At 40.3% G+C, this 23,262-nt stretch overlaps 1 protein-coding gene across 1 annotated transcript in view; it reads right to left on the reverse strand.

Annotated features, from left to right (window-relative positions):
• COLEC12 (collectin subfamily member 12) overlaps positions 1-23,262 on the reverse strand; it is a 204,106-nt gene that overhangs the window by 48,233 nt on the left and 132,611 nt on the right. Inside the window, exon 3 of the mRNA XM_090285759.1 lies at positions 6,782-6,904. Coding sequence (XP_090141885.1) covers positions 6,782-6,904 — 123 coding nt within the window. The remainder of the gene's footprint in view (positions 1-6,781; positions 6,905-23,262) is intronic.

The raw sequence follows: 23,262 nt of genomic DNA on the forward strand, positions 1-23,262 counted from the left end.
CAGCTAGGATTCATCTAGCAGGAGGTTTCATGGCAAAGAATATCTAGCTCAAGTCTATACACAAAATCTTCATAGAAGGGATGCAAAATTAAGAGTTTGCCACTTTGTCTTAAGTTTCACCACCAAGGCCTGAAAATCTGCTTCTCCTTAGTAACAAGTAAATCTATAGCTGACCAGTTCCCAATTAGAGGCCTAAATTTACAAAGAAGACTTTTAAAAAACCATTTTGTTGATTAAACATGATAGGGAAAGTTAGTGATGAAGTGTTAAATTAAAGCTTCTTTTATTACTTATTCTTGGGAGGCAATAACTCTGTGGTTATGAGTATGTTTATCTTTTTCAAATGTCTAATAAGAGTGTATTTATCTAAAAGTGACTTCTGTGAGCTCCAACCTCTAGCAACGTGGGATGAAATCTGACTGTCCTTTTTGCTATAGCAGCTTTTTTAAAATAACAATTTTATTTTTTTTAAGCATGGCTACCTTTTGTATGTTAATTGTGAGCCAATGGGTCCTATTCATTTGATTGATTGATTGATTGACTGTCATTTTGAGAATATGTTTATTAAAGCTGGGGACAGCTTGAGGTAGAGGAAGCAACAATACAGAGTCTAGGCCATGCTCTGCTTTGATGCTCTAGAACTGTGATAGGAAAGAAGTGAGCCACAGTGAAGCTGCTGTTAACTCACTGAAAAGTCAGAGAAAAGGAGACCTTGGAGACAGGTTCAGGGAGTTAGCCCAGGATTAGCTGCTGATGCCCGTTGCTCCCCTAATACAAGTCTCATGGCGATCTTTAAGAGTTTAGGAAAGAAAAGTGAAGATGCACACCTGAGATGGAAGAAAGGCATGGGTGTGCCCCAGAGACAGCCTGTGGGTCCACTTCACTTTATTCACCAAGTGTTCCACCCACACATAATTGTGTGAGAAGATTCTCCTGGTTTCTGTCAGAAAGGAGAAGTACGGTCCCCTGTGTCCGAATGACCTAAAGTGAACCAGCTCGCTGGCTCCTGGCTCCTCCCCTGGAGAAGCCTGTCACGCTCTCCCTTAAGCTTCTATAGTCTGGCCATAATGACATGTATGCACGGTGCCAAAGTGCTCTTTCTCACCCTAGCCTTTCCACATGTCCTTCTTTCCACCTAGAATGTTCTTCCCTGGCCTCTTCACCAAGCTAAGACCTACTTTCTCTTCAAGACTCAGCTCATCAATTTCTGTGGGAAATCTTTGCTGAAATGCATCTTGTAGAATTCTCTTGGCAAGTAGTTCCTTCTCTGTTACAGAACTTACTTCACTATTGTCATAGCTTGTTTACTGTAAGATCCTCTAAGGCAGGAAAATTTGTATTCAGTTTTATCTCTAGCTCTTAGCTCAATGTGTGGTACTTATAGGTGTTCAACACATATTTACTTATGCCATTTATTTAAATAAATAAGACTCGGCCTGCTGACTGCTGAGGCCTGTGAAAAATTGGCTGAGCTAGAGGTCATGCACACAAACATACAAACCAACCCAGCCTGGGAAGCCCCAGCCCCAGCCCCAGCAGTGAGTATGACATCTAGTTGAATAATTATTGTTTTTTTAAAAAAATGACTACACAGACAAAGAGGTATAGTTATGATAATCTGCACCTTAGGGTTGTCGGATGGGCATGTATACTTTTAATCCCTGGAAACTGAAGAACAAAATGTTTCATTTGTATTTTAGCAAAGCTAAACTTTTAAAAAATAAAATAGGGAATGTTTATAAGTTTAGGTTCAGTTCTGATCCTCAAGTCAAAACATATGCCTCCGTCTGTCCTCAAACCACACACAGGATCTTAAGTCCTGCCTTCTTTTTTATTTCCCTGGAAGCCAAAGAAACCTCTAAATATGCTAACAAGCAATTATTTTCTATCCTCTCCATTTCTTCTTCCATTTTAGTTTAAAAAAACATAGAACTGTCATAGACAGATAATTCAGATTTCTGTAGAATAAAAGGAATAAATCCATTCATTAAAAACAAAAAACAAAAACCTGTTAATTTTCTCTTTGGTGCAGCAAGGAAAGGATTTGCCCTGTCCACAAGTGCTAATGAACTGGTTCCATGCACTGGGGCATGTGTCTGTATTTAAAAACAGGATCTGGGTATAAAGCTACAAACTTTAGAGTTGCAAAGCTGGCAGCTTGCTTCTGCATAACAACACTATGCTGATGGAGATCCAGAACCAACACTTGCTGTAACAGCACACAGCTTTTTTTGTTGGTTTTTACTCTTAACTTACTAGCACAAATTCTAAGAATGGCAGAGCCATCCTTTCTTACCCTGGAAGCCCTGTTAATCCGATGTTTGTAGATTATTTTCATATGACGAAAACAAACATGAAACACAGAAGAGTTACTAGCAGTTTGATTTTTCATGGGCTCCCCTTTATTGGAAATTGTTTCTTGACAGACAACTTTTCTTCAGACTACCAGTGCCTTAGGTGTTATACCTGAAGAGCTGTCCCTCTTCAAGTACCCAAAGGCGAATTCTCTAGGATAATCCGACAATAATACTTTTTCTACAAAGGGACTTTGGTATCATTCCTTGGTCTGGGCCACTAACCTCCTCCCCGCTTGTCTTGGTTTCACCCATCTGTTAAGGTGCACTCTAAACCTCACCACTCCATTGTGCTAAGCCTTCCCTGATAACTTGATTTCCATGGTACACAACTGAACTTTTATCTAAATGGCAACAATAACAGCCTCTATTTATCAAGTGCCTAATCTTGGCAAAACACGCTGCACCATCACTGCAGTTAATCCTTGCAACTCCTATTTTACGGATGAAGAAACTGAGGCTCTGAGATGTTCAGTATCTTGCTCAGAGTCACACAGCTTGTAAGTGACTAAGTGGCCAGGAGATCTAACTCCATGATCCATGCTTTCTAAGTCCATTGCCTCTCATTTACTATTTCTTTTTCCTAAATAAGGTTTTCTCTAACAAAAACCTCTTGAGTGTAGGGATTATATCTTGTCTTCTCTTTAGGGTCATCATCCTCAGATGTTTACTAAGCATCCACATGTATGGGCCATAGTGTCAGACATTGAGAACACAAGTTCATGGCTCAGTCTTTGAGAGGAGGGAGCAAAAGCAGAACACAGAGCTCCTGCCTGCTGCTCATGGGTGTCTATACCAGACTGATAGTGGTATTAAGGGGAAACATACCCCTCATTGGTACCTGGGAATTCCCAGTAATACCAACTACACTCCCCTGGAATGCAAAAAAGACATCTCTACTCTGAACACCGTTTTAGATTTTCATTACAAAAATACAGAAAATCTGGTTGTAGGGTATCATCCTAGCCTCTAACAGCTACACACTGTGATTTGATGCACATTTTGAAAGTCTACTTTGTCACTGCTACTTTGGCAGAGCTTAGTGACAAGGCAGACATTCTATGACAAGGAATATTGAGTTAAAGGAGATCCTTACTGAGAAAGATACAGGTTTCTGTTTTTCTTATTGCCTTAAAATGGATGCCCTCTGGGCAGGACAACTGAGTAGAATTTTCCTATTCAGGAAATTTTCTGGAGGAAACATGACCTATTGAACTTAAGAGATGGCTTCTGCCATAGAAGCTTCATTGACAGATGATGAAAAGTCCAGGGCAGAAGATGCAGCAAGCTGTAATTGTCCAAGAACATGCTTTCTGTACAGCAGGTGACAAGCCTCATGAGTCACAGTCACTGTCTGGGTGACTCAGCAGTCCTCTGACTTGTTCAGCAGATTCTCTAGAAGGAACTTAAGTAATATCCTTGCTGGTCACAATGTAAGTGACATAACAGAAGTAAAGAACGTTTTGAGGAAAACACATGGAGTTGCCTTTGCTAACTCCTATAAATAAGGAGTTTCTATTTTATTTCATGTTCTCCTTCAGAGAAATATCTTATTTCACTGAGTATTTCTTCCTTTCTTTTTTTAATGGAACGTCTCTAGACTTCAAAGGGAGATGTGTGAAGGGAGAACTGAGTCTTATCTTTCTGCCTCTTAGAATATGGAATCACCAGCATCTTATCAGCAAAAATGAGGGCTCACTGTATGAGAGAAAACACATCTGGAAAGTATCAGCATTTTAGTTCATTAAGGCTGTGTTGGGAAACCAAAATTGCATGTTGTATTGTTTTATTTTTATCAGTAGAGGCCTGAGGAATGGGTGCCTTGAAGGAGGGAAAAGATGGGCAAGACAGTCATCTTGCCTCTGCTTGTCTTGCTCCCTCAAACTCTTCTCTCCTCCATCTTGGTCAGATCACAGCCTCCAGACTAGGCCACGCTGATCTCCAGGGTTTTAGACTTCTAGGTAGAGCTTTAAGTTGCTGCAATTCCCTAAGAGCACACCGATTTAGAAGTCCCTGGCATTGACTGCTTGCCTTTACAGAAGTCAGCCCTAATTCACAGCACATCTACCCACCCATCCTCTCATTAATTCATTCAGTAAACTTTATTGGGTATCTATTAAACACCTTGAGGTGAGGTGCCAGTGGGAGATACACCAAATAAAAGATAGCCTCTTGTCTTCATGGAACTTATAGTTTGGGTAGTAAGACAGATCAGCCCACTGGCCATGATACAGTGTGATGGGCTGAAAGTCAATAAAAGGTGTCATGGGAACAAATGGGGGTTGGGGGAGCACCTAACAGCGCTGAGGGGCTTCTTGCAGGACATGTGAGACATTGAAGAGACATGTGCAGTGGGGAACGAAGAACAGGTTTCCCAGGCAAATGGACTGGCACACACAAAGCAAGCCAGAGCCAAGAAGGGCTTTCCAACATTATAATGGAGAAAATATCTGTGCTTTGAAAATAAAACAAAACAAAACAAAAAGGAAAAAAAAAAAAACCCTCTCTTTTGGCTCTTTTTGTATAATTTTGAAGGCTTAAAGATCCTATACCTTATTTCCTTGCAGAAAAATTACAAAATACCATATGCTGGTATGCTCTTCAAACCTTATCTTTCAGTAAATGTTTACATCAGAGAGTACTGATCCCTAAAGATATTTATTAAATGGCTGTTTGAGTACAAGTTTCTCCTTTATCTGGATTTGCTAGGAAAAGTCATGGAGGAGTGATAATGACCTAAATAACCTAGTAAAGGAGGAGAGTCTAAATTATCTAGGACATAAAAATCCTCCTTTCCCCTAGCTGGGTTTCCCCCGCCCCCACCTTTGTCCAGCCCTTGCACTGGTTAAATAGCCTATCTTAATCCTTACTCTGTTAATCCTATGTTAGATGAACTCATCATGAATGAATAAAATGGCCTGGTAATTTCCAAAATTTCCATTGCTCAAATTCATCAGTCAACACACTACAGGAAGCACACAACTTTTCCATGTATATGTCTCTAGAGTTGGGACTTAACAAGCCTTAACTACACCGAGTATTTTAAACATATTTTTTCCATTCTAATGGCTACAGCTGTATAAATGCTGTTATGAAGAAAGAAGAAACAGAGAAACATAGCCACTTATTTATTGGGACCAACTATAGGACAGGTGGTTTAATTACAACATCTCTGCTCACCCCAATCACCTTGAAAAGTGGTATCATAATTGCCATTTTGCAGATAAGAAATAGGAAACTCTAAGAGGCTGTGATTTATACCCAGGTTACATAGCCATGCAGAGGACTTAGCATGATGCTGGGCATGCCAGCAAGCACTTAATAAACACTCACAATTGCATTGCAAATGACAGAATCAATAACTGATCTAGAATGGTCTGGCTCCAAAACCCATTCTCATTCCAGTACACTGTGTTTCCTCAGGAAACCACTAAACACTGGGAGAGAGGTGGGAAGAGATACAAGTTGGAGGGAATTCACATTGAACCTTTCTTGTCCTAGACTAAATCTACAGCCCAAGGAAATGAGAAGGGAACATGTGGGGTTCTCCACTGTTAATCTGTCACTTCTGATGGAAGGCAGCTGAGATGGTGGCTGAGTGAAAGTTTTGAAGATCAGCAGACCACAGGTCTCCCTCTTGCTGAAACCAGATGACACAGCTGTCTCGTGTGTCTTTGATGGGAAGGCTTCCTTGGCTGTTTTCTATAAAAGGATTTATGTAGTTCATGATTCTGCATCATGACACCTTTTACCTGTGGTGTCTTGGAATGGGTATGACACTTGGGGAGGTGAGACCCCACTTTGTCTTCAAGTTTGGAGGATTCAGGCAAAAATCCTCCACTGACCTTAAATCAGACACATTGAAAGAATGTCTAACATCTCATAAAGTATAACTGAGGTAGTGGTGCTGTCTCTGTGTTTAATTCTATGGGGCAATATTTTTATGGAGCTATATAAACAACAGTGACCACGGTAAATGTGCTGAAGAGAAAGAATGGGAATTAGTTGGACAATCCCTGGGTGAAATGTCATATCTCAGGAGATCTTGTGTTTGGCCTCTCCTCTCCAACATAGTTTTCCTGTGTGTTCACTTCAGGGTTTCCACAGGGCCTCTTGGAGATAAAATGGAAAAAAGGCAGAGGAAGAGGGATTAGCTAGAAATAGGTGGGAAAAAACACAAAGGGAAAAATCTTTATAACTTAGGGAGGGCCATTATCATTATTGTTAAATTGAGTCAAAAGGAATTGTTACTTTCACCTCCCAGATCCTACAGCTACAGCAAGCTGAAGACACAAAGATGGAGCTTAGGATGTTGGTTTTGCATCTGAGTTGCAGTCATGGAATACTTCATCTTTGTAAACATGGGTTTTTATCATGTTAATAAAGGGAAACTTGATATTTGGAAGGAAAAAGGAAAGAATACTTACCTTTGTATCCCAAAATGGCTACTGTGATTGTTAGCAAGGCACACAAAATGTATAATAATATGATAGAAAACTTCAGTGCCCAGTTATTTTTGCATTTGGTACATTGTGTTCCTTCCTGAATACCTGTAAGAAAAGTCAAAAACATCACTTAGAAGAGTATCCTTTTGCATTTTGGTTCAAATATTACAATTAAGTATAATTTTTTACATATGCCTTACTAAAGGATGAGATGTATTTTAAAATTAACCATACCACTTTAGTAACCACGTTGTTATAAATATATTTAATACGACTTGAAAATAACACATAATTCTGTTTCATAGAAGAGTTTTGAACCATTATTCACTCTGATAATTTCAATAAAAAACTCTACATGACAAAAGATTTAAAATGCCCAAATCAACTTGTTTCAGCCATTATTAAACCTATAGCAGTTCAAACACAACCAACCAAAAACAACAACTGTGACCTTTCCCTTGATGTTTGTTTCAATGGTGCACTAGAGCTAGTTCCTCCTGGTTTGCTAAAGTCTATTGTTGAACTGATAGGAATTTTGGGAGCTGTTTACCAAACTGTTGGTAGCTTGAAATCAGTCCTGTGGGAGTATTTACACCATGATAATCGGCAAGCACTACAAATTATGATCTCATACCCCGCTCCCAAATGGTGTACCAGCATGCCACTGGCTGTAACTGTACTATAACCTGTAGCAGAAATAGAGGTACCTTTATGATTAAAATCTAACTTTTTATACATTACATGTATACAGACAACTGACACTGACCCTTATTTAAGTTATCACAGTTATTGATAACTAGGAAAATCAGATCTTTTTGATGAGACAAGGTAAATGTTGACTGCTCACAGTTCAAGTCTTTGAAAAATATTCTAATCTAAATGATAATCCACCATTACTTCTGCAAGTGACTTCAGAAACTAACTCATAAAAGGAAACTTTCCATCGAATTGATTAGGAACACAGAAGACAAAGCCTAGACGTTTTAACGTGAAAATCCCACTGTAAGGACTACCGGGAGAGTCCTTCTTTCTCTGACCTGTTTCCTGGTGTGTCTTACTAACAGTGTCCCCCAGGAGCAACAGCGCTTTATGTGTTCATCTCCCATAACTGTGCTCAATAACTTTTGATGGGCAGGTTGTGGAGATTAAGCCAAAGCTGAAGTTTTTCTCCTTAGGTTTGTAGTTTTATGCATAGCACCCTGCTTCTGTGAAAAGAGTTCAGCTGTGATTAATGCAAAATTATGAGAGAAACAGCATAGAACAATGACTCAAATTTAACTTTCAGGGTTTAACCAATTTCTTCCATGTCCTGAGCCAGAGACCCAACAGGAGGGGGCTGGATTTGTTTTATGACTTAGAGTAATGATCCTCAAACTCTGGGGTGCATCAGATTCACTTGAGGGGTTTGTTAAAACACTGCATTTCTAATTCATGAGGTCTGAGAAGGCACCTGAGAATCTGGACCTCTAGTACATTCTAGGCTGGGGACCATGCTTTAGAATAGTGCTTCTCAATTAAACCACAAGGTGCTTACAAATCTCATTGTTCAAATGAAGATCTGATTCAGCAGGTCTGAGGTAGGAGCTGATATTCTACATAAGATCCAAGTGATGCCTGGTCAGAGAAACATACTTTGAGGAGCAAAGGTCTAGTTTAGATGATGATCATACAAGATCAACCTTTGGTCCGCCAATTCCTTGATGGTGAAGCTTTAAACTCAGATTCATTGATCAAGCAGACTTGGTGTAAATCAGCTTCTTTGCATCATGGCCTTCCCATTTCTTTTTCTTCTTTTCCTCCCACCCTCTTTTAATTGCCACCTGGATGTCACAGTACCACCTCTCATGTCCAAAACTGATCTCGATACTAGCCCTGCCAAAAGAGATCTCAAATTTCACCCAACTTTTTTTATTTCTATTCAACCTAGAAACTACTACTCTCCTAAACCCCCAGGGCTTCAACTCAAAGACACCCTGAAGTCTTCTCTTGTCCTTAATTTCTAATTCACTCAGTCACCAGGGCCTGTTAATAAATCTTCCTTTGGGATATTTTTATCATGATCATCTCATCTACAGTTTACTGATGTTCACTTACTACTCATACTGTACCAGATACTTTACACACAGCATCTTTAATCCATATAATAAACCTTCAAGGAAGAATGATAGTGATAGCTGAAATGACATTCCATAGACACCATAGCCAGGATTCAAACCTGGGTCTGACTCCAAAACCCATGACCTCTCCGCTGCACTATGGTGCCTCTCACTAGTCATTCATTCCTCTTCGTTTCCACTGCCACCATCCAAGTGTGAGATCCTTTAATCTCAGTGGAAGCTTCCTCTTTTATTCCCACTGGAATCCAGCCTCACCCTGTACTAAAATACCACTGTCCTCATGACAATGCCAAAAAGAAAAAAACAAAAGCAAAATAACTTTCAACAGCTCACCCTGAACTAAAGAATGAAAACACACACACACACACACACACACACACACACACACACACACACCCATCAGCTCTCAGATTCTTCATAATCTGTTTAAAATGAAACAAAGACTCCTCATATCCAGTTAGAGTGAAAATATTTTTGGAATTTTGAGAGGGAGTATAGGTAGATCCACAAACATACCACATTTCATGTTCAGAAGCAATGAACCTGCTTTGGTACCAACTGTAAAACACAGAGGATAACAGACATAGGGATGCTGATGGGCCACCTTTGGAAAGGCTGGATGATACTTTTATGATTGATGTGAGGTTCTCATTCCTTTTGGATTTCAGGACCATGGCAGGTGAGCTCTTTATGCCTCTCCAGGGCTATTTCTTACTTCCTATTAGAAGAAACTCAGAAGATTTGATCAGAGCAGAGATTTTGATAGATAATAAAATCTGGGACTAGAAGATTGCTCAGAGGTCATCTGTTATTGATGGGGAAAGTGAGGCTGGTGAAGTAAAGCAAAATCAGAAGCCGTACGCCCTGATTCACAATGCAGGGCCATGTGTGCTAGCTCTGTGTTTGCCACTGGACATCTTGTACATGTGGCATTTGTGCAGATCCACTCCCAGACAATTGTCACTGGTTCACATTCTGAAGAACAGTCACTTCTCAAAATGTGCATTTCACATTGCTGACTATATCAGCATTTAATCAATATCAGATGGCACCACCTGACCTCCATTTCCACTTGACCCACTTTTTCTGTTGTGTTTTTCCTTCCCCCTCCCAGACTTATTTTTAATAAGAATTCTGTTTTATCTTTCCCTCTCTGCCCTCAGCTGGGAAGACATAGGAATGCCTACTACAAAGATATCCTGCTGGCTCACGTAGTTGGGGGACCCCTCCTCCTTGAACCTAGATGGTCACAAAAAAACATTCAAGAAAGATATCCCCTGGTTAGCAGCCTTTGTAGTGCTTGTTTTCTTAGCATTACTTTCCAGAGACTGGGGACTCTGCTCCCATTGGAGGGGGCAGGTATGAAGGGCAAGCGAATGGATCTGTAGAGTGCTGTGGATAAGAGATCCTAGTGCAGGAACAGAAGTTTTGCCCCTTACCACCAAGAGATCTAGCTTATCAAAACACATGGCCCAAACAGCACATTTGTAATTCAGCAGGCCACAGACAGAATGTGCCTAAAGGTTCCATGCCTTTCCATTGGTTATCCCTCTTGAACTACCTCCCACTGGATTTAATTCTTGGCTCACATTCTGAATGTATTTTTCCATGTCCAACTCTTTATTATACAAAAAAGTTCAGGGGCCAAGTAAAGCCAGAATCACTCTGGTTAAGTTCTTGAGTATTCTGTGGAAGTTCACAATAGGCTGACAATATGGTCCCCAGTGCCCATTTCCAACACATGTTTAAAGTAAGAAGAGCGGGGATTGGATGGGGCCACCGATCAGGGGGTGGTTAGCCGGTTGACGAGAATAATTGAAACACTGCAGGAATGACAGTGCAGATGGCCAGAAGAATTCACCAGCAAGGAGAATTCCTTTCTGCTGTGGTTCCTCACAAAGAGCCTTCCCAAGTGCTGTGGTCCAGGCTCCAAACCAGTCTATTTTTCCACTCCCTTAGGAGAACAAAAAAGTTTTCATCACTATCATATTTTTCTGCCATGTACATCACCGAAGGAAGGCTTGTCTGTTAAAACAGACACAGGCTTGTTGGGTTAAGGATGGCACTACAGGCAAGTGTGGGGCACTTCTGGGCTGTCATAATTATCACCAAGTGTCTAGAGCTCAGTGTGTTGCCATAAAGATCGTGTTACCAAAGAGAAGCTTTAAAAACCTGGTAGTCTACAAAATCCAGAAAACCACAGGTTTTGATCTGAGATTTGCAGGGACCTTTTCATGTGGTTTTTTCATAGTTATTAATCTACTGCCTGGTGGCATATATTCCCATAAACCCATGAGAATGCCTTGGCTCTAACAGTAAAGCTGATGATTCAAATAAATTCCTATAATTAGAATGCCCTCAAAAGCAACAAGACAGTAAGAGTTAACATCCTGGTTAGTTATTTGGATGTTATGCAATAGCACTAGAACTAAAGTTAAATGTGCAAACACCTTAGTAAGTTTTCCTTATTATAAAGGCCATTTACTAAATGATGGGATATGGATTTAAAGTATTTTTTATTAATGGTAATTTAGTTCCCCAAATATAAATCCTAACCCTGGACACCTGGTTATGCCAAGTTTCCCGAACAATATGGAGAATCATAAAAATGAAAGTAAGACAAGAACTGGTAATGAAATAACTTTTGTGCAAAATAAATAAAGTCTCAAAGCATCTCTGTATTCAGAAAGATGTACTCAGGAAAATTATTTAGAAGAGTTTTATGAGTTTGAAACCTTCAGCATTCATTCTGAGCTTATATTAATATGATGCTCATTGACCAAGGCTAGAGTTTTCCATATGATGGATGATATATGAGTACATCTGCCCACACTGAACTGAGTTTTTAGCAGTCTATGACCAAAAACAGCATGAGCCCTGTGCCCCACCCCCAATTCACCTGATCTTGCCCCGAACAAGATTTTTTTGTTTCCCCAGATGAAAAAAGTCCTCAACTGGAAACATTTTACCAATGTGGAAGAGGCAAAACAAAAAACATTAGAAGCACAAAAAGGCATCAAAATTGATGAGTCCGAAAACAGTTTTGAAAGAACAGTGGAAAGAAAATCTCAATAGGAGTACTGCATCAAATAGAGAGTACTTTGAAGAGGACTTAAGTTTAACATGTAAAAATAAATACACAATTTTTTATAAATAAATTCCATTTTTTTTTGGGGGGGGTCCCTCCTCATATATGGCAGTCATTTCTGATTTGGTTTTAATATAAAAAAAAGTGTGTATTATTTGTTTAAAATTTATAATTTGTACCTGGACTACTAGAAAAGAATTGTGGGAAAAAGCCAGATGTAATGATGCCACTCAGAAATAATAGTGTCTGCCAGCATATTTACTGTCTCAGAACATCATTATTTTCTCTTTTTGGTTTTTATAATAATGAATCCTTTATTGTATGAACTGTACACAAATGCTTTCAATTCTTAGGAAAGAAATCTTGCTCAGTGGGGAACTGAACCATCACATCTCTCACATTTGTCTCTCCTAGCTGGCCCCTTCCTCTTGGCTCTCTTCCTGTTCTTTGTATTCTATGGGCACAGAGGGAATTGTCAACAAGCCTGATGATACATTTCAGCAACCCTGACCACTTCATTATCTGGCACTGCCAAACAATGTCCTTCTATGACTAGGCACTGAATCTTTTAATTAAAAGAACTTTTAACTCTAAGTTGGACCATCAGAGTCTGTTGTATAATTGAGCAGGACACTTGCTGTGCAGGTATTTGGAGGAAGGCCACTATACATTTGTTTAGTGGGTGAGAGTTTCCTATTTCTGCTAATGCAAAGAGGAATTGTGAGGAAGGCTGCCATCACTGAGGACCTGAAACCCCCTCCTGGTTACTTACAATTCCTTTAATAATCCTGCAAAGTAGGAACTAAACTCTTAATTTAATAGATTTTATGAAAGTGAGGGCCAAAGAGGCTGAATACTCAAATCAGTGAGTGGCTAGGCTGGGAGCTGGGCCCAGATTTATCACACACTGCTTCTCCAAGCTTATTGACTTGCAGAAGTGGAAAGCAAAACAAAGCAAGATTTAGTATACCTAACAAGATAAACTGTAGAAAGCTGACAGGTTAGACTTGTATGAGTGTTCTGTCAAAATAATGGGGTGCAGAAGCATTTTTTCAAATGTTGACAGAAAAGAAGAGTTAAATTCAGTCCCTAGGAAGTTAATTATTACTATAGGCTGTAATTTCTCTTACTATTCTATGGTGACATGCTTGAGCAACAAGTTAATTCCACCTAAATAAATGCTCATTATCTCTGTGAGAGCCGAGGACTGACTTGGAAGTTTGGCTGGTAAGGTCTTTGAGCCCCTCAGGGAACTCATCCCCTAATGGTGATGGAATTTTTGGAATGGGGTCGGCTGGGAGAAGTAGGTAGCTTCGTAATTTCAAGGCAACTATGGAACATGCAGGGGCCTTGTTCACTGTAAGCTTGAAACCAAAACCAGTTGGTTGCCCCTGTTGAGTTTTCTTCTAAAGTTCTAATACACTGAAATAGGAGCCTCAAAAACCAGTCTAATGGTTTATTCCTCAATGGACCCAAACAACTGCTGATGGTTCAAGCCTGCAGGAGTTGGGTGAGATAAGTTAGTGGAAAGGAAGAACATGCAAGCCAGTTAGCATCCTCTGACCATGCAGGTTCTCAGAATTTCAGGACCAGGAGGAGTATCATCTCAGCAAACATTCATCTTCCCAGTGAGGAAACTACTAGCTCAATTTACTCTATTGTCTGCCCCACTCACACATGGGCCAGCCTGCTCAAAGACTCAGGTTTCTGGATTCTCCCCCAGAGTTATTTAGAGTCCCCAAAACATTGCCCACTTCACTACACTTCTTTCTTGCTACATCCCATTTATTCATTTATGCAAGAAATAAGTATGGAGTACCTACTATTGACCAGGCACTGTGTATAATGGTGAACAAAACAGACAAAAATCTCTGCTCTTATGGCACTTATACTTCAGTGGGAAGACATTTTCATATGTTAGAAGGTGGTAAATGCTATGGAGTAAAATAAAGCAAGGAATGGGCAAAAGGCATGTGGGAGAGATTGATGACATTTTAAATAGAGTGATCAGAGGTGGCTTCGCAGGGTAACATTTGAACAAAAGCTTGAAGAAGTGTGGGAAAGAGCCCTGAGTCCCTAACCAGAGGGCTCACTGCACTCACCAGAAAGTCTGCTCACTCTCCTTCCAGGTCTTGAGATTTGCCCTCCTTCTCCCTGCAATACTATTCCTCTCTACCAAGTGACTTCTTTTAAAACCTTATCCACACTTAGGTTGTTTCCAAATCTTGACTACAGTAAATAATACTGCAATGAACATAGGGGCACATATATCTTTTTAATTTAGTGTTTTCATATTTGTATGAAAAATACCCAGAAGAGGAATTGCTGGATCATATGGTAGTTCTATTCTTAATTTTTTGAGGATGTTCCATACTGTTTTCCATTCTGGCTACACCAATTTACGTTCCCACCAACAATGCATGAGGATTCCTTTTTCACCCATCCTTGCCAGCATTTGTTATCTCCTGTATTTTTGATGTGTCCATTGATGAATGAATGGAAAAAGATGCCCCCCAACACATACACAATGGAATACTCCTCATCTATAAAAAAGAAAACATATTAACATCTGTGACAACATAAGTGGATCTTGAGGGTATTATACTAAGTAAAATACATCAGGCAGAAAAGGACAAAAGCTGAATTTCACTCATATTTGAAACATAAAAAAAGCAAAGAATGATGGTTGCCAGAGGGGTGTGGTGAGGGGAGGATGAAATTGGTAAAGGAGGCCAAATATACGGTAATGGATGGAATCTAGACTTTCAGTGGTGAATACACAATAACAGTATGCAGATATCATATCATAATGTTGTATACCTGAAATTTATATAATGTTATTAGCCAATGTTACCTCAATAAAAACAGGACACAGAGCAAAATACCTTACAAAATTTCCCCTCAATGAGTCAATTAGCCTCATCCCCAGTTAGCTGGGCCAGAATCTCTTCAGCACCTACATGGTTTGCACTGCATAAATCTATGCTCAGTTGTGTTTTTTAAAATTATATTTTATTGATTTTGCTATTCAAGTTGTTCCAATATTTCCTCCATTGCCTTCCTCCACCCAGTACTCCCCACTTTCTCGGGCAACCCTCACACCATTGTTCATGTCCATGGGTGATGCATATAAGTTCTTTGGCTACTCCCTTTCGTATACTGTCCTTTACATCACCATGACTATTCTGTAACTACTTATTTGTACTTCTTAATCCCCTCACCTCCTCACCCCTTCTTCCACACCCTCGCTCCCATCTGGCAACCATCAAAAGGTTCTCTGTATCTATGCTTCTGTTGGTTTGCTTAGTTTGTTTTTTTGATTGAATTGTTGATAGCTATGTATTTATTGCCATTTTATTGCTCATAGTTTTGATCTTCTTTTTCTTAAGTCCCTTTAACATTTCATATAATAATGGTCTGCTGTCCATGAACTCTTTTAGCTTTTTCTGGTCTGGGAAGCTCTTATCTGCCCTTCAATTCTAAATGATAGCTTTGCTGGTAAGAGTAATCTTGGTAGTAGGTCATTGCTTTTCATCACTTTGAATATTTCTTGCCAATCCCTTCTAGCCTGCAAAGTTTGTTTTGAGAAATCAGCTGAAAGTCTTATGGGACCTCCTCTGTAACTAAATGCTTTTCCCTTGCTGCTTTTAAAATTCTCTCTTTATCTTTAAATTTTGGCACTTTAATTATGATGTGTTGTGTGGGCCTCTTGTACCCATCTTGTTTGGGACTCTCTCTGCTTCCTGGACTTGGATGTCTATTTCCTTCACCAAATGAGGGAAGTTTTCTTTCATTATTTTTTCAAAAAGATTTCAAATTTCTTGCTCTTTCTATTCTCTTTCTGGCATCCTTATGATGCGAATGTTGAAATGCTTGAAGTTGTCTCAGAGGCTGATTACACTATCTTCATTTTTTTAAATTCTTTTTTCTTCTTATTGTTCTGATTGTTTTTTTTTTTTTTTTTTTTTTTTTTTTTGCTTCCTTAAGTTCCAAATCATTGATTTGATTCTTGGCTCCATCCACTCTACTGTTTATTCCCTGTAAATTGTTCTTTATTTCAATTAGTGTACCCTTCATTTCTGACTGGATCTTTTTTATGCTGTTGAGGCCCTCACTGAGTTTCTTGAGCATCCTTATAATCAGTGTTTTGAACTCTGCATCTAATAATTTTTTCCCTCCATTTTGTTTAGTTCTTTTTCTGGATTTTTAATCTGTTCCTTCATTTGGGCCATGTTTCTTTGTCTCCTCATTTTGGAAGCCTCCCTGTTTTGTTTTTCCTGATTCCCTGTCTTGGTACTGTGGCCTAATGTAGTATATGTTCTGTAGGGTCCAGTGGCACAACCTTCCCTTTCACCCAAGTTGGGTACTCGAGGTGTGCCCTCTGTGTGGGCTGAGCACACCCTTCTCTAGTAGTTGAGACTTAATTGCTGTTGGCAGGTCAATGGAAGGGGTTTACCTGGGCCAGTCAACTGCAAGGACTGGCTATGACCACTGACTACAAACCTCTGCCCTCTGTGGAGGATCAGCTGTGCTAGGGCCCACTACACAGCCCACTACACAGTGCAGGACTTACTTTAGCAGAGCTCTGGTGCCTGCTGAGTGTGCCCCTTCTGTGTATTGCTGGAGGTCGTTGGGAGGTAGTACTCCAAAGTGCTCTGCAGATATCCACTGGGTGCTGGGGCTTTGATATTTCCTGGGTGATGCAGGCCAATGTTAGCCACCTCTTGTGTTCTTTCTGGGGCCACTTGGCATAAGCTATAATGCGATTAGCAGCTTGCTTCTTGTGCTGGACTTGGAGCTGCACTAGTGAGGCCAGGTTGTGAACCAGGGCCAGTTGCTGCTACTGCTGGGCATGGGGCCAGTTAGCAAGAGGTACAGGGGCTTGCTGAAGCTAGCTGCTGCTTGAAAGGATTTTGGAAGATCTGAAGCATGAGCCTCAACAAACCATTTGTATAAAAAAAACCACTGTTAACAGCTTGGGTGGGCCTGTAAGTTGGGTGGGGCGGAGTCTCATGGAATCAATAGAGTGGGGCAAACAGTGTGAGCCAGGTTGATGGTGCCTGCAACTCTGTGGGGGTGATGGCTCAGAAAGGGAACGATGGCCTCTGCTAGTAGTTCTGTCTGGAAGAAAGCTGTCCTCTAGCTTTCACCTTGATGCCAAACACTTCAGTTCTTCCTTGTATGCCACTGATGCCTTTAAAACTGCTGCTCTGGTGCTGGAGATCAGAGGGTATGAGTCCAAGAAAGTCTGTGCACAGGCCCATTAAGAGGAATTGCTTGGAAATCTAATAGTTTCTTCCCTTGCCTTAATCCCCACTGGCTTTTACAGCCAGAAGTTATAGGGACTTATCTTCCTGACACTGGGACACTGAGCTGGGAGGCCTGGGACTCCTCATTTCAGAGCTATTCCTCCTGATTTTTATTCACCACATGTTAGTGTGAGGTCAGCCCATTCTGCATTTCCACCCCTTCTACCAGTCTGGATAGCTGTGGTTTCTTCTTTAATTCTGTAGTTGTAGGACTTCTATTCAGCTCCATTTCTGATGGTTCTGAGTGGTGGCTGTTCTATAATTCAGTTGTAATTTTGATGTGGTGGTGCAAGGAGGCAAGGCCCCAGTTTTATGTTTTCAGATCATTTAAATGCCATCTTCATTGGTACCCTCTCTTTTAGTTATGGGAATTTTATTTTTCTGCAATATTGTTTTTGCATTTCTCTAAAGAAACCAGTACTCTCGAATACTCTGCATGTCATGCAGTTTAACGAATATCTGATTGGAGTGCAGATCCTGACAGTGGGGAAAGTAGGCTCTGTCACTCCCTCAGTGAATCTCCCTCACACTAATTGGAAGTGTGAGCATCCCCCACCTCTCAGGTGCTGGGACTTCACAACCTCCTCTGGCACTTCTGTGCCTAGCTTTCTAGGAGGTAAGTGACATGCTGATCTCACTGTCCTGCAGGCCAGGCTGTAGACCTCGTGGGAGCGGCATTCAGCTCAGAGGCCTTGCAGTCAAAAGGCAGACACTCAGAACACCCTCCTCTCAAACAATCAGGAACTGGGGGCTAAAAAGGAAGAGTTTTCACCATAGGTGGTAGGAACATCACTACACTTTATGTCCCTCAGCATTCATAAAACTAGATAGGTTAGGGCAAAGATGAAAAAAGCAAATCCACAATCCAACATTTGCCTTGAGTGTTGTTGCTTTAAAAATTATCATTTTGGGGCAGCTGAGGAGCTAATATGAAGGTGGGAATCCTACTGAGCTGAATAGGGTAGGCAAGACCCAGTTAATGATAGTGTATTTGTTTATCCCTGGAACAGTTGTCAGAACATGTAGAAATTTTGCTGAGGAGCAGGTGCTAGCAAAGAAAGACTAAATTTACTATCTCTCACATACCTCCCTGATTAAAAAAAAATTATACAAAAAGAAGGGGGCCTCAATGTAATAAAAATATGTATCAGCCTGACAGACATTCCTCATTCCTTAATAAGTATGTGTTTTTTACTTTCATCAAGTGAAGACTGTAGTTGAAGATACTAAAATTAAGGGAAAAGTGAGCCAAGACAGAGCAACAGATTTTACTGTTGGTGTCTTAAAGGAATTATCTATTCGGCACTGAATGTAGACTCAGTTCTGAATCTTGATAAGAAATGAGCCAATCAACTTGAAGTGACCCAAATGAGAAAAAGTTGGCAAATAAATAATAAGAGAAATGGAAAGGATCTATTTTATAGAATAGTGGCCCAGTAGTGAGAGTGTGGCCCCCAGATTTAGTTAAGAGAGGCTCATTCGTGAGTTTGTTATTCATACTTGTTATTAAAACTGGAAAAAGGACATAGAGAAATCACTTCACTGGGCAGAGAGTTATGGTTGTAGAGGTCAAAGGAATGATACTGGAAAATAAAAATGGAAAACTAACATACTACACAAAAAGTCAGAAGGCATGCAATAAATTATAATTGAATGTAAATGAGAAAAATGTTTGCATATTAAATTATCCATGCCTCTGTAAACAGTTAATAAATGACTGAGTTAAATTTGGAAAATTGTTTAAAACTGAGATACCCAGATAAAAAAGATGGGTAAGTACAACCTGGAAAAATGATGGCTCAAAGTCTTAGGCTTATAAATACCCTTAATGAGTCCACAAAGGACCAGGAGAAAGGCCAAATTAGGCAATATGGAAGGAAAAAAAATGGGTAAGTACATACATACATTTGTATATATACACACAATGACTTTCTTCAGACAGTAGAGATGCTTTGAAAAAAAGGATTTTAAGTCAAAATTCAAATTCCCAATATCCCACAGATTTCTCAGGGGTGTGCTGGAGCAAGCTTATACTGACTGGTGAGAGCCAACTGTTTATATGTCTTCACAGCTCCATGTTCAGTGACTTTACCAACCTGGTGCAACTGACCCAGAACATTTAAACAAATCAAACAACCGCTCTCTCCATATATAGTAATCACTTGAGAAGTTCAGGATCAATGGACATGGTGGAGATTATGCAGACCTTTGTTCCTTCTCTCCCCTATCGAGATTATAGAGATCTTATATGCATTCTTATTAGTAATATTTGTGCGCATTAGATGTTTTGAATTCAAAACTTCCATGGAAGCTTAATAAATGTCAAATTAATTGTCTCCGTAGGGTGAGATAATCTTATATTCCTAGTGAAGCTGACAATGTTTAGGGTTCAATCCACACCTGCCTGTTAACTTCATTCATACCATGGATTCAACTTTGACTTAATTCTGGCCAGCCACCTGGAGAGCGAATATCCTTCTCATGCAGAGACATCTTACAGAAAGACTAGCCTGATCTGTCATCTACCCGAAGTTACCTGGCAAAGGTAAGAGATGGGGCATAGGTGAACTGGCCTAAGGATAGGAAGTTGTGGAGGACACATTTGGCTTCAGATGGAGGAAGTGCCAGAGAGGAAGGGATTTCCAATGACAACTGTCAATCTGGGAGATAGTCTCCTTGCCTCCTAAAATCATGCAGGCATTCAAACACCACCTGGTAGGCAGAAAAAATCCAGGAGTCCAAACGAGCAAGAAACCTCTGTATGTTCAGCAGATGCACAAATGTCTGTGACAGTTACAATCAGATCCAGGAAGAGACAAAGGAAAACATTAGAAATAAACCAGCTGAGCTGCAAATAGTGAAGGCAAAATGTCTCCTAAACTTCATCTCTTACAGCACAGAACTGCAAAATTTGACCAGGGCCACATCAGCTCTGGTTTGTTATTCAATGAATATCAGAGATGCAGAAAATATATACACAATTTCACCTGATATGAAATTCTTAGGGTAAAACCACAATTATATTTCATGCTCAGAAAAATGACTTTTATTTCCCAAATGGCCAAACAGCTCCTAAGGGTTAAAGACTGGTTAAAGAGGCTGAAAGAAAAAGAGTCTTAGGACAAGTTTTTAACAACATTGTGTAATCCACACCTAGCTCAGGGTTTTTCTACACTACCCCAGTGAACGTGGAGTTTGGAATTAGTATTAGAATCACCCTAATGGGAGTTACTCATATATTTTATTTCTAATTTGCAGTATATATTTGTTTACATTAAATCCTAGGATACTGTATACAATTTAGAATATACTGAGAGTTCACTGCTTCTTAATCTTTAAAATATCCTGTGGTTCTACCCTGACTGGTGTGGCTCAGTGGATTGGGCATTGTCCTGCAAACAAGGGGCCGCCAGTTCGATTCTAGGTCAGGGCGCATGCCTGGGTTGCGCGGGGTGCATGCTAGGGGAAGCCAATTCATGTTCCTCTCTCACATCAATGTTTCTCTCCCTTTCCTCCTCCCCTCTATTGCCCTTTGTCTAAAATAAATTAGATCTTTTAAAAAATAAAATAGAATATCCTGTGGTCCTTCGTAGTTAAGAAGAAGTACTTGTCTTAAGTGGCCACCACACAATGGGATCCAGCGGACCTTGGTGGGCTGGCAGACCAAGGACAAACACATCCTCTAGGATGGGGCCTGAGGAGCCTATCTCATCGTGGGGCAGTGAAACTTCCCAACCCTACTGCTGGAAAAGCCAGGCCAGCATGTTGTCTTGCAAATACAAAGAGAATGCTGTTTCATTACGCTCACATTATGCATGCACTGAAGAGGAACTGAAAAAGAAGAATTCAGTGATTCACAAAACCTCTCTTCCTAAATGAGGAATAAAATAAAGTCTGGACTTTATAGCTCGTTACTAAGCAATGTTCCTTCCTGCCAGAAAGCAGTTGTGTTACAGCAGCAATGCTAGTAAAGACAACCGACCACCTGTAAATACAACCTACTGGTTGCCCTGAAACAATCTGTCACTTTATACAGCACTTAGGGGAAACAACACCTAATAAACAACACCTAGTAAACCAAAGGAACATACACTACAGTAAAAGAAAAAATCCCACTTAAAACCGTGGTTATGACAGTGCTTATAAAATTAGAAGCACTAATTTATTAGGGTATCAGAGCCCAAATGACTGTGTGATTGTATATTTTCTAAATTTTATCTATAGGACTATTGCACAGAAGGAAATCTTCTTGGCGTTGAGCTTGGTAGGAAGAGCCGTCTGATTCCACTCCTGCTTACTTCCCAGACAGACATCACAACTGAGCACAAATCATCTAGAAGAAATGTTTACCTAAGTGGAACTGGAAAAGGTGGGGGCTCTGGGCGGGCCCTGGGGCTCAGGGAGGGCTCCTTCTTTCAAAGGCTTCTGCTGGACAGGCCAGAGTAGGATGGAAAGGATTAGAGAGTAGGGAATAGAAACAACAAAAACATGTTTTTTGAGGAAAGAGCAAAGATTTGTGATTGTCTAGAAAGAACAGGAGAAAGGAGGGAGCTGTGGCAACAAGGAAGTGAAAATAAACAAAACAGGCCACTGGAATAGACTGCAGAAAAAGTTCCTATCATTGAGTCATTTGTTTCCCAACAAGCTGGGAGACCTGAGGAGGAGGGTCTGTGCTTTGCTCCCTGGGACACGGAGGTGATGTGCACTATTTCTGTTAGCATTAAAGAGCAGGTTTTAGAGAGGGAAGGGAAAACGAACTAGAGCACAACAATCATATAAAATTACTTAGACATCTAGAGCAAAAATCAAGCAAGTATGTCAGGTAAGGAAAAGGGTACCAATCTAACCTATACGGTTAGAATGCAGTGATTCTTGTTTCCCAGATGGCCAATCTGCACACTTGGTCCTCAGAGCATGACAGGAGATAGGAGTTTGACTGCCATCCTTCTCTTCCACACACCTCCTGGCCAGGTGCCTTTGGGTGGCGCCAAAACTAGGTACTAAACACTGAGCTCCACCCATCTGACATATACACACCCACTTGGAGCATTTTGTCTAAATAATAAAAGTTTTTCTTTGGTAGTATATTTCAGAGTTCTTCCTCATTCTGAGCCCCCTTCACCCCGCCACCCGCCTTAATGAAACAAAAATAGGTAATAAAGTGAATATATCAAGCTCTGTTTATTTGTATCGCACTGTCTCATTTCTATTAAGTCAAGGGCCATGGGTTAAAAGTCCCTGAGCCACAGCTAGGAACACAATACTCAAATTCTTAAGAGGGTGCAGAAGGAGGTGAAAAATAGTTACCTACCTTTCTCATTCTGTAGGGTACACTGGATAATATACTCAGATGTTGGGCAGTTAGTGATTCAAGAACGACTTTCTGCCAAGGGGACATTTAACGTGACAGAGGAAGTGTATTGATGCCTTATGAATAGGGAATCCATTTTTTAGTCTCATCTTCTGGCAGAAAGAGACTTTGGCAAAAGAGGTTAAATGTCCTCCCATCTTTAAAGGAAACAGAGTTTACAGCTCTGTAGCAAAAGATAATGAATTCTTCTGGGAGAGTGGCATTGTTAAATTAAACAAGGAGGCCATCAGACTCAAGTGGCTCTAATACTGTGGCAGCCTACATAAGCAAACCAAAACCTAAGCCTGTAAATGCTGCAAGTTTGCGAAATCGAAACTTAAGAACAACCTATTACACACAGCCAACTAGGCTTTAAGCCATAGCCAATCATTAATTTCTTTCTTTGCTTCCATACAGTCTCTGTAGAAGTCTTTCTCCTGGCTCCTGTCAGCTGAGGGCTCCTAACCACTTCCGGTTTGCCCCTGCCAGACTGGAATCAATTTTTGCTCAAAATAAACTCAAAGTTCCTAATATGCCTCAGTGTATCTTTTAACAGTATATTCAAGTTAGACAGGAGCACGGAACGCAGCTCCCTGTGA

Source organism: Furipterus horrens, unplaced genomic scaffold, assembly GCF_987537825.1.
Source record: "Furipterus horrens unplaced genomic scaffold, mFurHor1.1.pri manual_scaffold_8, whole genome shotgun sequence".
In the NCBI taxonomy this organism is placed as follows: Eukaryota; Metazoa; Chordata; class Mammalia; order Chiroptera; family Furipteridae; genus Furipterus; species Furipterus horrens.